This window comes from Dipteris shenzhenensis, chromosome 3 (genome assembly GCF_047967505.1).
Source record: "Dipteris shenzhenensis isolate YYH24624 ecotype China chromosome 3, Dip_SZ_1.0, whole genome shotgun sequence".
Classification (NCBI taxonomy): domain Eukaryota; kingdom Viridiplantae; phylum Streptophyta; class Polypodiopsida; order Gleicheniales; family Dipteridaceae; genus Dipteris; species Dipteris shenzhenensis.
Window position 1 is genome coordinate 20,624,032 of NC_141598.1, and position 17,271 is coordinate 20,641,302.

Sequence of the window (17,271 nt, forward strand, 5' to 3'; positions counted from 1 at the left end):
CAGGGGAGAATCTGCTTTATACTCGGAGAACTGAGAAATACAAAGAACACTCTTCAAGAGAGCACGGAACACGCTTCTGAAGAGCTCACTGTGCACACGTATAGTAGACCCAAAGACCTGAGAGGCAACGCCGACCAATACCGAGACCTTGATGCTGTCCACACTGACGATGTAGGAGGCTTCTGCAAGGCAAGGAAGAGGCTTGTGCTGTCTACCGGAATGCAGGGTTACTGCGTGAGTGAGAGAGTGAAAACTAGAAGTGATAGATCCTATGAGAGAACTGAGAGATGACTGAAATATAGAGCTGAGAGTGAGCTGTGTAAACTGTAAAAGAGAGCTGAGAAAGCTGAGGAAACAGTGTCCAAACCTCTCTCCGTTTGCTGGTCCAAACTTCCGACTGTTGTGCTGCGTGGTCACCTTCAGATCAGGCTGAACTGATGGCCAAGGGACTGAGGCTAGAGCAGGGCCAGATCTGAGGATCTCAGGAGCTGCACAGGAAGCTGAAGTGGAGCTGTAGGAGGACTGAAGGCAAGAGCAAACTGAATGAGAAAACAGGGCAGCCAAGGGGCCCTTTTATAGGGCTGGACTGAGCCAACCCAGTCAGTAAACAGACCGACTCAGTCTGTTTTACAGACTGGTTGGCCTACAACCAGCCTATAAAAAGCCCTCCCTGGCTCATTTGCCAAGGGAGTTTTTGAGCAGCCTTTGCAGGCTGCCTTCCCTGCTTACCTGTCCAGCCTTTGGGGACCCTAAAGGGACTCCTAACCTAGGCTAAGACCTAAACTATAAGATGGAAACACTTAACCTACTGTTCTCCACTGGGTACTAGTGAACAAGAACTGGCTTACTGACTTGACCTAAGGCTGAGAGACTGACCTACGTAGCTTGTGCTGACTGTCCCTGGACAACTGGACAAGGGGTCACAGCATACGACAAAATCTCCTATCTGGGAACTATAATGCACTTGTCGATGTAGCCAGTGTGTCACCTTGCACCCAAGTGTAGGGGTGCATGTGGCATTCCCTCCTCCTTAACTTGGCAGTAGATTCATTGCTTCCAAGTAGTCCGCCAATATCTGGGGTAACTCTTGGAAAAAATCTTCGTCCAACCACACTGCTTCATGGATACCTCGATCACGGAACTTGGTGTAAAACTCCCGGATCCTACGTCCTGACCCATGCTTGAATTTATGAAGAAGGATCTGTTCTGGCTGCAAAACTTCGGCTTCATCAAGAACTTCAAGTTGTTGCTCATCGAAAATCTCTGAAAGAGGAGGTCCAAAATATGGCTTCAACCAAGCTACATGGAACACGTTGTGCATAGTCCAACTGACTGGTAGGCGTAGCTTCATTGAGACATCGTTGATCTTTTGAATAATAGGGAATGGCCCGAAGCTCCTGACAGACAGCTTAGGGCTTGCCCATCTGCTTCAATAGTTGCTTGATAATGCGTAAATACACCCATTGACCCTCTTTATACTGAACATCTCGTCTGGATTTATTAGCTTGGCATGTATACGATGCTTGAGCTTTGGCAATGCGGCTTTTCACGGACTCCGTAATCTCTGCCATGGATTCGGTGGTTTTGTTGGCTTCAAGAGATGGAGACACCATCCGGGTGAGGAGTGAGGTAAATCGCCGTCCAAACACCGCTTCATAAGGTGTGCGACCAATACTCGAAGAATAGGTATCATTCAGAATGGCCTGCACAAGCGGAAGAAACTACTCCCACTTTCCCTAAGCATCATGACAATATGATTTCAAAATAAAAAATGCCATACCATTATACTTTTCCATCTCGCCGTTCGATTCCAGATGGAAAGCGCTGGACATCTGCAACTTGTACCAAAATTATCAAACAAGGCTCGCCAAAAGTTAGACGTAAACTTAGAGTCCCTGTCGGATGTTATGGCCTTTGGCAACCCTCTAACAAGATACCAATACTTGATAAACAAACGAGCTCCATCTTCAACACTAGCCGTTTGTTTGCAGGGAATGAGCATACAATATTTACTGAAGCGACAAACAATAGTAAGACTTTGAGTATTACGAGTACCTGCAGATGCTAGAAGTGGTCCCACGAAATCCATACCTATGTCCTGGAAAGGACCGTCGGGGATTGGCAATGGCATAAGTAAGCCTGCCGCTTTCTTGTGGGAAGCCTTGACCTTTTGGCATTTTTGACAATTCTGCACATAGCTGTATACGTCCTTCCGCATCTTTGGCCAACAGAAATAGCGCTCCAACTTCTCCAAAGTCCCATTGATACCTCTGTGACCACTGATAAGGGCGTCATGGGCATCATGAAGAAGCAACTGTCGTTTGTCTTTGAGTACACATAACCTTTTCTTATAGAAAAGCCAACCGTCCTCTAATGAGTAATGGCCTGGAGCAAGCGTCGTGGCTAACTAGAACTGCATGCCAAACTCTGCTGACTCCGCGTACTGTGCCTTCATGCTATCAAAATCCTTTCCTTTGATTTCGAGCACAGTGGCCTGCTCAATGGTCTGGATGGAACCTTTCCGACTGAGAGCGTCTCCAACGGGGTTGTTTTTGCTCGAGAACGTACTTGATCATTTCCCCAAACTACTGAAATATCTAACTCCACTACTGTTGCCGATCACTCCATTGCGTACTAGGCATTGTCTGAAGCCACTTAAGGGCTTGGTGATCTGTCTTCACCGTGAAAGTCCGTCTGTATAGGAAAGGCTTCCAATGTTTTAATGCCTGCCACGGGCCTATCTTCTTGCTGTAAAACTATCCCTATGACGACATTGCTAGCGTCTGTGATTACCAGAAATGGATCATCCCAAGAGGCGATCTTCATAACTGGTGATGTCGTGCCCAACCGTTGCAAGTCGTGGAAGGCCTGCAAAGCTTTGCCTATGACTTGAACTTTTTGTCTGCGTGTCTTTTACCCCCTTGAGTAAATCTATAAGAGGGGCTGTGTATGCTAAGAAACCCTACATGTGCGAGCTGTATGCTTGACACAAACCCACAAAGGATCGGATCTCTTGGGCCATCGTGGGGACAGCCCAACTTGTGATAGATTGGATCTTCTCAGGGTCCAATCGAATCCCTTGAGCACTAATGATGTAGCCCAAATATTGAATTTCCAGCAATCCGAATTTACTTTTCCTTGCGTTGAGATATAGCTGGTTATCACGTAATAACTGTAGGACACATCGCACATCCTTAATATGCTGCGCGGCTGTCGCGGAAAAGATAAGGATATCATTGAGAAAGATGAACAAGCACTTCCCAATATACTCTGCGAATACCCGGGACATCATCTTGTTGAATATTGGTGGTGCATTCTTCAGACCAAAGGGCATGACGACGAACTCGTAATGAGCTCGCTCAGTTCGGAAAGCTATCTTTGGGATGTCAGCTTCAAAAATCTGGACTTGATGATAGCCACTCTTGAGGCCAATCTTTGAAAAAAAATCTTGCACCATTGAGTCTTTCCAAGATGTACTCGATGCGGGGCATAGGAAACTTGTTGCTTACCGTGAGCTTGTTGAGTGCTCTGTAGTCGACACATAGTCATGCAGACTTATCCTTCTCTGCCACAAATAGAATGGGTGCAGCAAAAGGCGAAGACGAAGGTCTAATAAACCCTGCGCACAGTAATTGAGACAATTGCTGCTCTAACTCCCCCTCCATAGACTTTGAAAGTCGATAAGGGAACTTATTTGGAGGTGTCGAGTCCAGAAGGAGATCGATGCAATGGTCTTTCAATCGATTGGGAGGTAGCTGGTGTGGCAGATCGTCCCGGAGCATGATGTCTTTGAACTCTTGGAGTAGATCCACCATTGCTTGCCCCATCGGAGGAGCCGCTTGAACTGCAGTGATCTGGCACTGGACATAGACAAGTGCACACATGGCACCCTTGCGGACGGCACGACCTGCTTGAATATGAGAGATTAATGGAATCCCTAGTATGCTCCAATCACCGCATATCACGGCGGGCTCCGATAAACCTTCCACAATCGTGAAGGTGTCCTGCCGCCAATCAAGCGTCAAAACATGCTCACGGAACCATTGAATCCCGAGAATCATGTCGCACCCCATCAAAGGAGTCAATATAAAATCCCACATAAACATGGCCTTCTGAACTGAAAAAGTAAACTGGATGGCCTTATGCATGATGTGTGTGCACAAGCCGGGCGTGAACCCGTCCACTGCAAGCTCGTGAGGCACCAAGGTGCACCCCACTGTCTTGGCAAGCTGAGGGAAGATGGCATCTTCTGAACTCCCCGTAACAAACAGGACAATAAACTGATGCCCGTTAGCTGTGCCGTACGCTTGAATGAGCGCCTTCTTTTGATCTGAGAAGTTGCCCTCCTTCTTACCTTGAAAGACCACCGTGGGAATGGCGTTCAAAGCAAGGAAGACGGCATTCGTAGCTGAGGATGGAGGCGGGGCTGGAAGAGCCAATACATTGGCAACGAACGAAGTAGGTGCTTTCACAACCTTTTCGGCAAGCCACTTCAGACAATCCTTCTTGCCATGCCCAGCGATGTGGTGGCAATGAAAGCAGCAATGTTCTTGGTGGTACCGCTTCTGCTCGTCAAGCTGTAGATAGCCTCCCGTAATACCCGCTTTAGCCTTCTCATCCGGAGTCATCTTTGGCTTGGACTCCTTTTGACCAGAAGCCTGGCCGTCTTTCTTTTGGAACCGGTTGTCCTTCTTCTGATCCTTACCTGCTGTGTTGTTTGACCGTTGCGGGGCTTTGGAATCTTTCTGGACCTGCTTGGGCTTTCCCCTGTTCAGCATCATCTCCTAATTCTGTGCGAGAGTCAGCGCTCGCTCGTAATCCGACGGGTTGAAGTTCTGAATGGTAAAAACGTATGTTCGTGTCCAAACCTCGAATGAATTGCTTCATCTTGGCGCTCTCCGTCACGCCCAACTGTTGCGCCAGTGTGATGACCTTATTTCTGTATGTCAACACACGCCAACCATTCTGGGAGAGACGAACGAACTCATCCTCCAGGTTAAGCATATATTGGGATGGGTAAAAACGGGCTTTGAGATCGGCCACAAACGTTGCGCAAACGAAATTCGTCTTAAACGTTTTTGGGTCACTATGCTTACTAGCCCAATGCTGCCACCAAGTCACCGCCTCACCTGTAAGATGAGGGACTGCAAGGTGGACTTTATCTTGCTCATCTTGAATCCGCACTAACGGAAAATGAGCTACAAAGTGATGAATAAATTGCAAAATTGCTGAATGGTCACACTTACCATCATAATTAACAAAATTTGGAGTGGACCGAGTGAGTGGTGTTACCTTTGTCGATGGCGAAGCTGTGGCAGAGACGGCCGCTGCGCTCAAACTTGCCTACATAGCGGCTAACATCTGTTTGTGTTGGAGAAGCATCGCCTCTCGGTCTAGCTTTTGTTGCCTCTTTGCCTAGGCGAGCTTTGCACGTCGCAGTACCTCCTCATTTTTGCGTTCCTCATGCATCAACAAGAGCAGTTTTTCAAAATCTGTGGTTCCTCTTTCTTCCAGCGGCTTTTCTGATTCTTTTTCCTCTAGACGTTGTTTTGTCTAGTCCAGCTATCTTCTGCTTTCTTCCAGCTAGGATGAATGTTCTTCGAGTTGCTACAGCAGGACCCGATTCTGCTCTAGAAGGTTCGCCATCACTTCTTAAGCATTTGGCGGAAGCGTATCTTGTTGGTAGTCTTTCTCCTCTTCAAAGTCTTCGTGGGTGAAATCTTTTCCTGACCCTTCCATGGCGCTTGATTGTGTGTCCTTTCCGGATCTCAGCACAACCATACACTTGCGGTAGTCAAGCTGGATACAGACCGAAGCTCTGATACCAATGTAACATGCAACGGTTATCTGATCGTGTAATTCACAGCAAGACCTTCTTTAAACCTTTAGCGAGGAATGAGCGTTGTTTACCATGTCTTGACTCTAAATATGTTATCACGCTGCCTTATAATGGAGGCTCTTGAAAAACTCTTTGGAAGAGCAACCCTTAGTTGGAATATGGAAGCAAGAACTAGAAACTAGAAAACTAGAAGTAAAATAATAACAAGATTGACAGACAAGAAGTACCTTGAGAAGAGTGTAGACAAGACACAAGCTAGATAGATAGATTGCAATGATGTGACCCATGAATATATGGGCCAAAGTACAAGACATAAAGCAAGAGTGCTTATGGGATAATTGTAGAGGTGCCACATGGCACACACTCAAGACACAAAGACTAGACTAGACTTAGACAAATGTAGACTAGGGAAATAGTACACTTAGTGTGCACTTATCTCCAATACCCTCCTTAAGTGGACACTAGGAGTAAGACAGAAAGACAAGACTAGAAGACAGACATAAAGACTGATAGACTGAGAGACAGGATAGAAGACATGACAGACAAAGATCCTGAGACACCCCTCCTCAAGTGATATCCTCATATGGGTCCACAAGGGTAGGGACAAGATGGATCTAAAACAAAACACAGTCAGATTGATAGACAAATAGACAGATAGACAAGACTAGATAGACAGAAGACTGACTGTAGTCAAACAAAAAGACCAAGACACTAGAACCCTTTGACTAACATCATCGGTGGTCAAAGTGGTAGACAAGAAATAGAAGTAATCAGAAAGCCCACTTCTCATCATATGAGGAAGGAACAGCAGGATCTGCTGATGGAGATGTTGCAGCAACATGGGCTGAGGTAGATGCAGGGGCTGATGTAGAGGGTTTTGAGTAGCAGTCCCTCTCCCGGTGATTATCACGGCCACAAATGGTGCATGGATGTGCCTTGAAATAGTCCTTCTCCATATGATTAGTTTTGCCACAATGGGTGCAAGGCTTTCTTACCTTAGAACTTCCTTTCTTTGCTAAAAATGCAGTGTCAGTTACCTTTCGTTGTTGAGTTCTTTCTTCCTCTTGGAGAGCATTGATGATACCTTCAAGAGAACGATTATTGTGATACTTGAAGGTAGTGACAAGAGTAGCATAGGTGTCAGGTAAGCTTTTGAGAAGCACAACAATAGCAATATCTTCGGAGATGGGGGACTTCACTGATGCAAGCTGAACCATAAGACTGCGAAGATAATTGACATGAGAGGCTATAGTAGCTCCCTCCTGCATATGTAGATCAAAGAATGAGATCATAAGTGCAATCTTAGAGTTTTTAGATCTGGGTCCAAAAAGGGTATCCAAAGTGATCCATGCTTGAGAAGCAGAGTGTATGTCGGAGATGTGATGAATGTAATCATCTCCAAGACCGAGCAAGATGATAGCATAGGCTTTGTCATTTTTGGCATTGGAAACATAAGTGACAACTTGCTCAATGTCGGACTCTTCGCGAGCAGCACGGTGAACAATGTCCCAAAGACCTTCTTTCATAAGATGGCACTTAATTTTGATTTGCCAAGTATGAAAGTTGGACCCATTGAATTTGTCGATAGAGATGAGAGAATGAGAGGAAGATGCCATGTGGGAAGGTCTTACCTCTTGCTAAGATGCAAGGGCAGTGTCTATTCCCTTACAATATTGCAAAAATAAATGAAAGGAGAGATGCAAGAAGCCGGTTCTCTCACCACTTTGTCAAGGCCATAGCATGTGACAGCCCATCGAAGCAGGAGGAACCAGCAAAAAAAGGAACTGCTAAGCAAACTGAAAGAGGCAATGCACAGTACCTTAATCCCAAGGCAGAGGCAGAGGCGCAAAAAGGAGTGCGGTCCAGGAGGTGCAGGCAGCGCGAGCTCCAAGGCAGTCACGAATAGATGGCGCAGATCTCCGTGAAGATGGCGCAGATCGCGAACAGCAGTTGGAGAGGTGCGGCCTGTGCATGTACGGATTCCATACAGTCGTACGGACTGTACGGACAGTCTTGACTGTACTTCGAAATGTTCGTTTGTTGATGCAGGTGCAGGAGCGGGAGCTACAGCAGCGCCAGATCTGCGCAGATCTTACGTGCAGATCTGGCAGAGAGTGGAACTGCGCAGCAGATCTGGCAGCGCAATGGCGTGCAGATCTGGCGCGCAGATTTGGCAGAGAGATGGCGGGCAGATTTGCAGCGGCAGCAGGAACAGCAGCAGCGTGGAGAAGACGGGCAGAAGATGAAGATGGCGACCAGCTGAGCGGGGGAGAAATCTGAGAAGAGGCAGCTATGGCTACAGCAGACTGAGGGGAGAGAAGAGGGATCAACCTAGCTCTGATACCAAGTTGGAATATGGAAGCAAGAACTAGAAACTAGAAAACTAGAAGTAAAATAATAACAAGATTGAAAGACAAGAAGTACCTTGAGAAGAGTGTAGACAAGACACAAGCTAGATAGATAGATTGCAATGATGTGACCCATGAATATATGGGCCAAAGTACAAGACATAAAGCAAGAGTGCTTATGGGATAATTGTAGAGGTGCCACATGGCACACACTCAAGACACAAAGACTAGACTAGACTTAGACAAATGTAGACTAGGGAAATAGTACACTTAGTGTGCACTTACCTCCAACACCCTTATCTTCAAAATCCCTTTGCCTTGCCTTAGTTTCCCATTTATGGCTTTAACTATTATCATTGCTCTGAAGAAAATGACGGGCCTGACATAGAGAAGTTACTTCAATAGGAGATAATTCGCCAAGATGACCACACTGGGTAAGATCCTGACAAAGGGCTTCGCCATCCACAACTTGTTTTTGAAGAGAAGACAAATAAGTTCTACCATGGTCGCGAATGACATGCTGCATTCGATATGCAAATGCCAGCCACGCAAAGACCAGATCAATATGAGCCTGTGCCCAAAGCCGAGCAATTGCATTTGCCACCCTATCCTTATAGGCATCATGCTGCAAGTAGCTCTTATGTAAAATAAGCAATCTTTTCTCCCGAAGTCTCTCATCACACATGGGAAAAAAAGAAAGCTTTAACCAAAGCAGGGCATGATCGGAGTGCGGGAAAGCAGTGTGTCCACATCATGCAAGTATATGCAGCATATTGCTGAGCATTAAATATGTACCAACGATCCAAGCGGGCCCGATAGGTAGAGCAAGCATTATGCTGAAAAGTATAACCATGGAGAACGGGCTGCGTAGTTTTCCAAATCTCAACAAGTGCATGCTGAGATAGCAAATGAGTCCACTGCAAGCATATGTCTCTTGCCCGAGGTGTTATCACCAGGCTGAGGCGCATTATTAAAGTCACCACACAGAAATGCATTTTGCCTCCAAGGATAGGTTTGCACATCCTGCCAGCCAGCAGCTCTCCTTTGCGATGTTTGCGGGGCATAAACTGAAGAAAATTCAAAAGCCTCCCCAAACAGTAAACATTGAACGACAATCCACCTGCCTTGCGGGTCATTGAATGCCACAAATGGCTAATATTCATGCTTGACCAACACCACAACACCAGAAACGGAACTATTACCTGCATAGAAAATATCATAGCCACAATATAGCCCGTGCTGTGCATGCCTACACAAAGACATATACATATATGTGTGTGTGTGTGTGTGTGTGTGTGTGTGTGTGTGTGTGTACACACACACACACACACACACACACATATATACATATATATGTGTTTGTGAGTGTCTGTGTCTGTGTCTATTTCATTCATACATACATACATACATACATACATACATATATATATATATATATATGTATATAGAGAGATAGAGAGAGAGAGAGAGAGAGAGAGAGAGAGAAAGAAAGAAAGATATAATAACGTCCGCGGGAAGCCTCGCGGGCCTATGGGACAAAGTGCAAAGTACACCAAAAGGGAAAAACTCATACAAGCCGCAAAGGGCTGGAGCAAGGGCGCGCTAAGACCCTTACTGAGTACTATACTGAAATAAAGAGCTTAATAGCTCAAGCCAAATCAGGTACAAAACATATCATATGCTATCTGAAGTAGACTGAGAGTTGGAGCTGGAACTCAGAATCCGAAACCCGGCACTATGGTGGCTCACCTATGGGCAGTGAAAATGTCTCGGCTCTGCGTCTATCGGGTTGGTTCATGCTGTGATGGCGGAGAGGGACGTGGTCTCCTCAATCTCTGAACCCGTTGAGCTATGCTCAGAGTGACCCCTCATCTCGGGCGATCTCCTTTGAGGAAAGCTGTGATCGGTCGGACCTCAATGAAATGTGCTCTGGTCGCTCTCCGTGTCGCGGGTGGCCTCTGCAACCCTCTCTCGGTAATCCAGACTGCATGCATATCAGCTAGCTCCTCCTCCTCCACTCCACGGAGCAGACTCAAATGCATAGAAATCTGTGACTTGCCAATGTGTCTGATCAGCCACTGTATCCTGTGGTTTGGTCGACTCATGTTGCTCTCTGATTTGTCGTAGCGAGGTCTCCCTGTGTCGACAGACCTAGTCATGAAGAGAGAGAGAGAGAGAGAGAGAGAGATGTATTAACATTTGCAAGAGGCCTCGCGGATAGATAGATGGACCTGTAATAAGAGCCATTACCAAAGCATAAATGAAAGAACCTTGAAGATTTAATAATTAAAGCTGAGAAGACTCAAACATAGGAGCAATCACCAAAGGCTCTAGGACCTGTACTAAGCGCCATTACCAAAGCATAAATGAAAGAACCTCAAAGATTTAATAATTAAAGCTGAGAAGACTCAAACATGGGAGCAATCACCAAAATTACCCCAATTGGCTGAGTATATTACACAACTCCACTCTGATAGCCTCGTAAAACTGCAAGAAATGCTCAAGAGTGTATTCCCAAAGCTGCTATGCTAGAATGAAAAGTCAGTCAAATTTAGTATTTCATAATCAGACAAAGTGAAACCGAAATCCAAGATGGTTTACATGCCTTAAAGCCCTAAATAACTGAAAATACAGAGTGCATATACATGAAAGCTCTCTAAAAGGGCTATGGTGAACAATTCAGATTATAACTGACGATCAAGACAAAACACATTTTGAATGCAGCACTATCCTAACCTAGGTATGCGAGGCACATAGTCATATCTTTCAAATCTCCCCTTTGATGACTACTTATCTGTTAGATCCAAGGCTTCTCTATCCATTTCCAAGGGAGTTAATTATCTTGCAATCATGCCACTTCAAAGTGTTCTTACCAGCAGATTTATGCTTGTTGCTGTTACTTGAACAGCATGCAAACAACAATGAAAAATGAAGATATTCAAAAACAAAAGGTAAGAAGGGGTCAAGAAGCAAACCTGGAGATGCGTTATGGAGACCAGCCAATCATGATCCAAAACCCGATGCTCAAGCGTGTCCCAACCCCATTGCTCATATTTGCAGATATGCTTCAAAGACCCGTCATGGGTACATTCTGCATCAACCAATACCTGCAAAGTAGATACACTACTCATAACCAACTGAACTTAGAGCATTTGCATTCATACTGAGTCTAGCAAATGCTTCAAATATGATGCTTTTGAAAGTCAAATCAGCGTGTGCTAACTTTAATTATAATCAGAGTAAAAATATAAGGGACCGGCCTCTAATTTTGCCTCAACACTTAAAAGATGTAATATACCAGAGTGCTCTTACTACATTGAGCAAACACGAGAGTATCACTACGACAGCACATATGAACAAGCAGAAATGATCAGCTTGTAACCTCTACCCCGCACTAATAAATAACTTGATGAAAAGCTGACGACGTACGTAATCGATGTAAAACTCCAGACCTTAAACACTGACATTCATATGCGAGACAACCTCATCAACAGTGCCCAAACATGAGCACCAACAACACACATATGCATTGCTTTCATCTATTTATGCACATACCTGCATGTTGACTTACTATAACTTAGGTGAAGTTATGGAAAGATCATCAGTTCACACATCTAAATGCAAAATCAAGGGTAAATCCCAAACACTACAAGAAAAACATCATATGGGCACAGCTTATAGGAGAGAACGTACAAGGTTTCTGGATTAATGCAATGTTAGAAATGCTTTTATATTTGTAAGTTGCTCTTTTAAAAACTGGGGTATTAATTTTTTCTTGATATTCTTTTTAAAGTGACTTTGTAAATGAGAGATGATAAACCGTGTAACATCAGAATCCAGATATTTATATTCACTATGTTTAACATCAGAATCCAGATATTTATATTCACTATGTTTAACATCCAAACTTCAACATGAATTACCTTGTCATATCCAAATTCTGAGGCTCTCCTCCCATCTTTGCAAGTATTCTCAAACAGCTCCTCCTTTTTCAGGCCAACAACACCCGATTTATTGCCATAAAAGAGTAGCTCTGGTTTTTCATCATTCAAAGTACCTGACTCTGTACTCTTAATTCTAGCTCTCTTTGCCTTGCCCTTTTCTTTACGTGTCCTTCGAGATGTCCACTCTCCATATGTTAAGTTCAATCCTGCATTTGTGTGCAAACTTACAAACAGAAAAACTACCAGAGTTCAAAGAACGCATATCTCAACGAATCCAAGAATGTGCTCGAACTCATCCTCTGAAAACACAACCCAGTGTGCAGTTTCAATCTCATGACAGACACTCAAACCATAAACTCCATCATGAATAGCAGGGACTAGCAACTATGACATTCCCATCGATGTCATCAGAGCCCTAGGTGTAGAACATAGTATAAACATATGCTGTTACACATACATAACCACACACCCACACATACTTGAGCATCCATTTATACAAAGGTTTTCATGGTAAGTTTTTTTCAACATTGCGGAGGTGAAGGGCAGACTCAGCCGTAAACAAAGGTTAGCAAGGAAGGAGAAGACATCAAAAAGTAGTCCACACAATTCAAAGAATGGAGTATTGATAGTTTGAGACCTTTGCAAAAATGATGAAAGGATTCATGTATCAATAACCCTTACCATTACACATCCAATTCAATTTAGATGCATGCAATCCCTGAGCCTGATTATTGTTAGCAATAACATCAACATCACACTGAGTGATATTTCCTTGCTCCATTGTAGTTTGCGGGGACGGCAATAACGAAAATTTTGTTCCATCTGTTACAAAGAGCCGGCAACACTTCCCAAGACCATATTTGATCAACATTGTACGACAAGCAGCTAAACGGTGACGGGTAATATCTACTCCAGTCAAGGTGCCTATTGTCCCCAGATAATCAGCAACCATGCACAATTTGGCCCCTGCAATGAGGCAAGATCTGTCAACACATTAATCCCTGCATGTTCTCTTATTGTATCAACCAAGCAATTCTCTGTCATCGTTTGTTAACCCTTATTTAAAGTCAACTGTCTACTAGACTAGGTACATAATTTCCAGCTGACAACTTTTCTCACGTGCGTACTGCAGATCTCAAAGAAATTACTTTACAAATAACCCAAAATATTACAAAAGTAACAAATAATTAATTAATTTCCAATCCAAAAGGGACACCATATGGTGCATGTAACTTGATGTGGCATGAGAAGACGGAAAGGGGGGAGATGAAGGAAAGGGGGAGGGATAGGCACATGGGTAAGACCTGTAGCATGGAGAAGGAGGGAGGGGGGGGGAGGGGAGTTGGAATGTATATTCATTATCATAGTGGCAAATTGAGAAAAAGAAAGAAAGAAATTTTATTACAGTCTTCGGAACACCGATGGGTCTATGAGACTGAAAGAAAACCTGATACAAATCACAGTAAGGGCGGAGCTACTAAAACGAGCATCATCACCCGTGCTGAATCCTAAGTCTAATCATACATAATCAAATACATCTGGATATGACAATGAAAAGAAAAAAGACTGGAGCGGAACGGAATCCTCCGTATGCAATGTCGCCCTGGCTGGTTCATAGCTGGTGATGGGACGCTGGCATCCGTCTGTCACGATCTGTGACGTATTCCTTTCTCTTTCTAGACTTATGGATGGTTTGATGAATGGACACTTGGAAGGGTATGCCCTTTCGACGGGACACTTCCTAATGAGGCACAACCTTTCACAAGAGACATTCTAATGAAGAGACATTCCTATTGTAATGTACCCTCTCATCAAGGGTCACACCCTTCACAAGGGGTACACACCTCTTCATGCACATACCCTTTGGAGTACACACCTTTTCATGTGTGACTCTTCACTCTCTATATAAGAGAGGCCAAATTGTATGGATGACAATCACATCCACCCTACAGACATTCAAGCAATACAGTTATTCCTTTGCTCTGATACCACTGTAAGAAATCCTAGATTTACTATATTTAGAACGTTATTGAGCTAACTGGTTCTAGGGACTCTCCTTCAACCCCAGTTGCCTCTGCCCTACAAGTAAAGAAGTGGGTTCGTAAACGCCAAGCAAAGACTTCACTTCTGTTGGTTACGGCAATCGAGGAGACACCAACAAAGGATCCTCCTGAATACCTCAACCAACCTTTTTTCCAACCTTACCTGGATCTTTTTCCACAGGAATTGCCAAAGCAGTTACCACCTCGACGACCAGTGGATCACCCAATCGAACTTATTCCCGGCAGTAATCCACCGTCGAAACCTCCTTATCGGGTTTCTCACACTCAAAATGCAGAAATCCAAAGACAGGTCACCGAGCTACTCGACAAAGGTCACATTCGGCCCAGTCGCAGCCCTTTCGGATCTCCTGTACTACTTGTGGAAAAAAAGAACAAGTCTATGCGCCTCTGCATCGACTACCGAGCCCTCAACAAGCTCACTATCAAAAACAAGTATCCATTGCCTCGCATTGATGACCTTTTCGATCAACTTCTACATGCAACACACTTCTCCAAGATTGATCTTCGTTCAGGTTATCATCAAATTCGTATACGAGAAGGCGATGAGTACAAGACAGCTTTTCGAACAAAGCATGGACACTATGAATGTTTGGTCATGCCTTTTGGGTTAAACAATGCCCCGGCCACATTCATGACATTAATGAACGACATCTTCAGGCCTTTCCTCGATAAGTTCGTCATCGTTTACCTCGATGACATCCTCGTTTTCAGCAGATCCCTACATGAGCACAAACAACATCTTCACCAAGTTTTTGAAGTTCTCCGCGCAAATTCTCTCTACATCAACATTGAGAAGAGTGAGTTCTTCAAGACCCAACTCGAATATTTGGGACATGTTATTTGAGCTCAAGGTATCTCTGTGGATCCCAAGAAGGTCGAGGTAATCCGAAACTGGCCTACTCCTAAGAATGTTCATGATGTCCGCTCTTTTCTCGGATTGGCAAACTTCTACCATACAAAGGTCTATCAGTTTTCCGAAATCGCAGCTCCTATGTCCGAATTAGTGAAAAGCACAGCAATTTTTCAGTGGCTTCCCGAAACAGAGTATAGTTTCCAACAACTCAAGCAAGCACTCACTACCACACCAGTTATGGCTATTGCTGACCCAAATCTTCCATTTGAGGTCATGACCGACGCTTCCGACATCGCTACTGGAGCAGTCTTGATGCAAGAAGGCAGAGTTATTGCTTTTGACAGCCATAAACATTCTGATATCCAAACCCGATATCCGGTTTATGATAAGGAGTTTCTTGCTGTTGTACACGCTTATCGCTCTTGGAAACATTATCTCATGGGTGCCGACTCTGTGGTCAAGACAGACCATCACTCTCTCAAGTACATCTTTACTCAGCCAGTCATGAACGCTCGACAAGCACGCTGGGTTGAGTTTCTGGCCAACTTTCACATGACCATTGAGTACATACCAGGACTACGCAATGTAGTTGCAGATGCTCTCAGCAGGTTACCTCTAGCATCAGCCATGGTAATCTCTACGTTATCTGTGGATGTTCCGAATTCATTCAAAGGAAAGTATTTCAATGATAAAGACTTCGGCACCGCAGTACAGGTTCTTTCCAAAGATCAACCTTCGACTTCCGAACAAAAGATTTTCTCATCCTATTCTTATACGGACGACCTTCTGTATTATCAAGATCGCGTCTGTGTACCACATGACAAGAATGTTCGACGTCTTTTGTTAAAAGAGCATCATGTGTTCCTTATGCTGCCCATCCAGGCATCAATAAGACTTATCGGTTACTCAGTGCAACATACTACTGGCCTCAGATGAAAAGAGATGTCATCAACATGGTTACATCTTGTCTCTCATGTCAACAAATGAAAGCAAGTCGACGACTTCCAACAGGACTTCTTCAGCCTCTTCCAGTTCCAACTGAAAGGTGGGAAAGTATTTCCATGGATTTCATTACAACACTACCACGATCCTCTAGAGGTAACACTCAGATTATGGTAATTGTTGATCGCTTGTCCAAAATGGCACACTTTGTTGCTTGCAAAAGCAGTGCACAGGCCCCGGACATAGCCAAACTCTTTATACAACACATCTTCCGACACCATGGATTACCCAAGAATATCATATCCGACAGAGATCCTAAGTTTACCAGTCACTTTTGGATTTCACTCTTCGAATCTTTGGGTACAACTCTACTGTTCAGTTCAGCTTACCACCCAGAATCAGATGGACAGACTGAAAGAGTCAACCAAGTTCTGGAAGAAATGCTTCGACATTATGTTCAGTCACGCCTCGCAGCCTGGGAAGAGTATCTACCACTCCTCGAGTTTGCTTATAATAACTCTTTCCATAGTGCCATCAGCATGACTCCATTCCAAGCAGCTTATGGACACACTCCGATTGTACCAACAAATTTTGTACTTCAACATCGAGTGGCCCTAGCTGATCAATTGGTTCAAGAAATGCAAGACATTCTACTGCAAGTCAGGGATCATATGCGAAAAGCGCAAGAGCGGTATCAACGGTCTGCCAACAAACATAGACGTCACCTGGAATTTAACACTGGTGACATGGTGCTATCATTTGTAGCCCCACATCGCTATAAGACGGTTAAGTCTGTGTTTCCTAAGTTGCGACCCAAATACTATGGACCTTTCCGGATCGTCAAGAAAAATTCACCTTTAAGTTATAAATTGGAATTACCACCATCATGGGGTAAAATCCATCCAACATTTCATATTTCTTGGCTAAAGACGTACATTCCAAGCGATGAAGCAGTTCCTCCTGCAGGTGATTATGTCCCAGAAATTGAAGACGATTATGTTCTCCTTATTCCTGAGCGTATTCTGGACCATCGACAGCGAGAGACTCGACATCGACTTATCACGGAATTCCTTGTTCTTTGGCGAGATCTGGACGACTCCGACGCTACTTGGCAGTCCGATGAAGACTTACAGCCGTACCCTGATCTATTACAGCAGTATTTTCAGAATCTACCATGATATTTTCTACATCGGTTCATTATCTCCACCAGGGTCTTCTTTTGAGTGGGAGGGGATGTCACGATCTGTGACGTATTCCTTTCTCTTTCTAGACTTATGGATGG

At 44.4% G+C, this 17,271-nt stretch overlaps 1 protein-coding gene across 3 annotated transcripts in view; it reads right to left on the reverse strand.

The window, feature by feature from the left end:
- Window positions 1–17,271, reverse strand: part of LOC147903497 (S-adenosyl-L-methionine-dependent methyltransferases superfamily protein) — a 103,324-nt gene that overhangs the window by 60,885 nt on the left and 25,168 nt on the right. For all 3 annotated transcript variants that reach the window (XR_015543776.1, XM_087399422.1, XM_087399433.1), the window contains exons 4-6: window positions 12,813–13,097; window positions 12,111–12,337; window positions 11,163–11,294 (exon numbers count right to left, since the gene is read on the reverse strand). Coding sequence is in view for 2 of the 3 variants with exons in the window: in XM_087399422.1 (XP_087255548.1) it covers window positions 11,163–11,294; window positions 12,111–12,337; window positions 12,813–13,097 (644 nt within the window). In the remaining variant the exon portion in view is untranslated. The remainder of the gene's footprint in view (window positions 1–11,162; window positions 11,295–12,110; window positions 12,338–12,812; window positions 13,098–17,271) is intronic.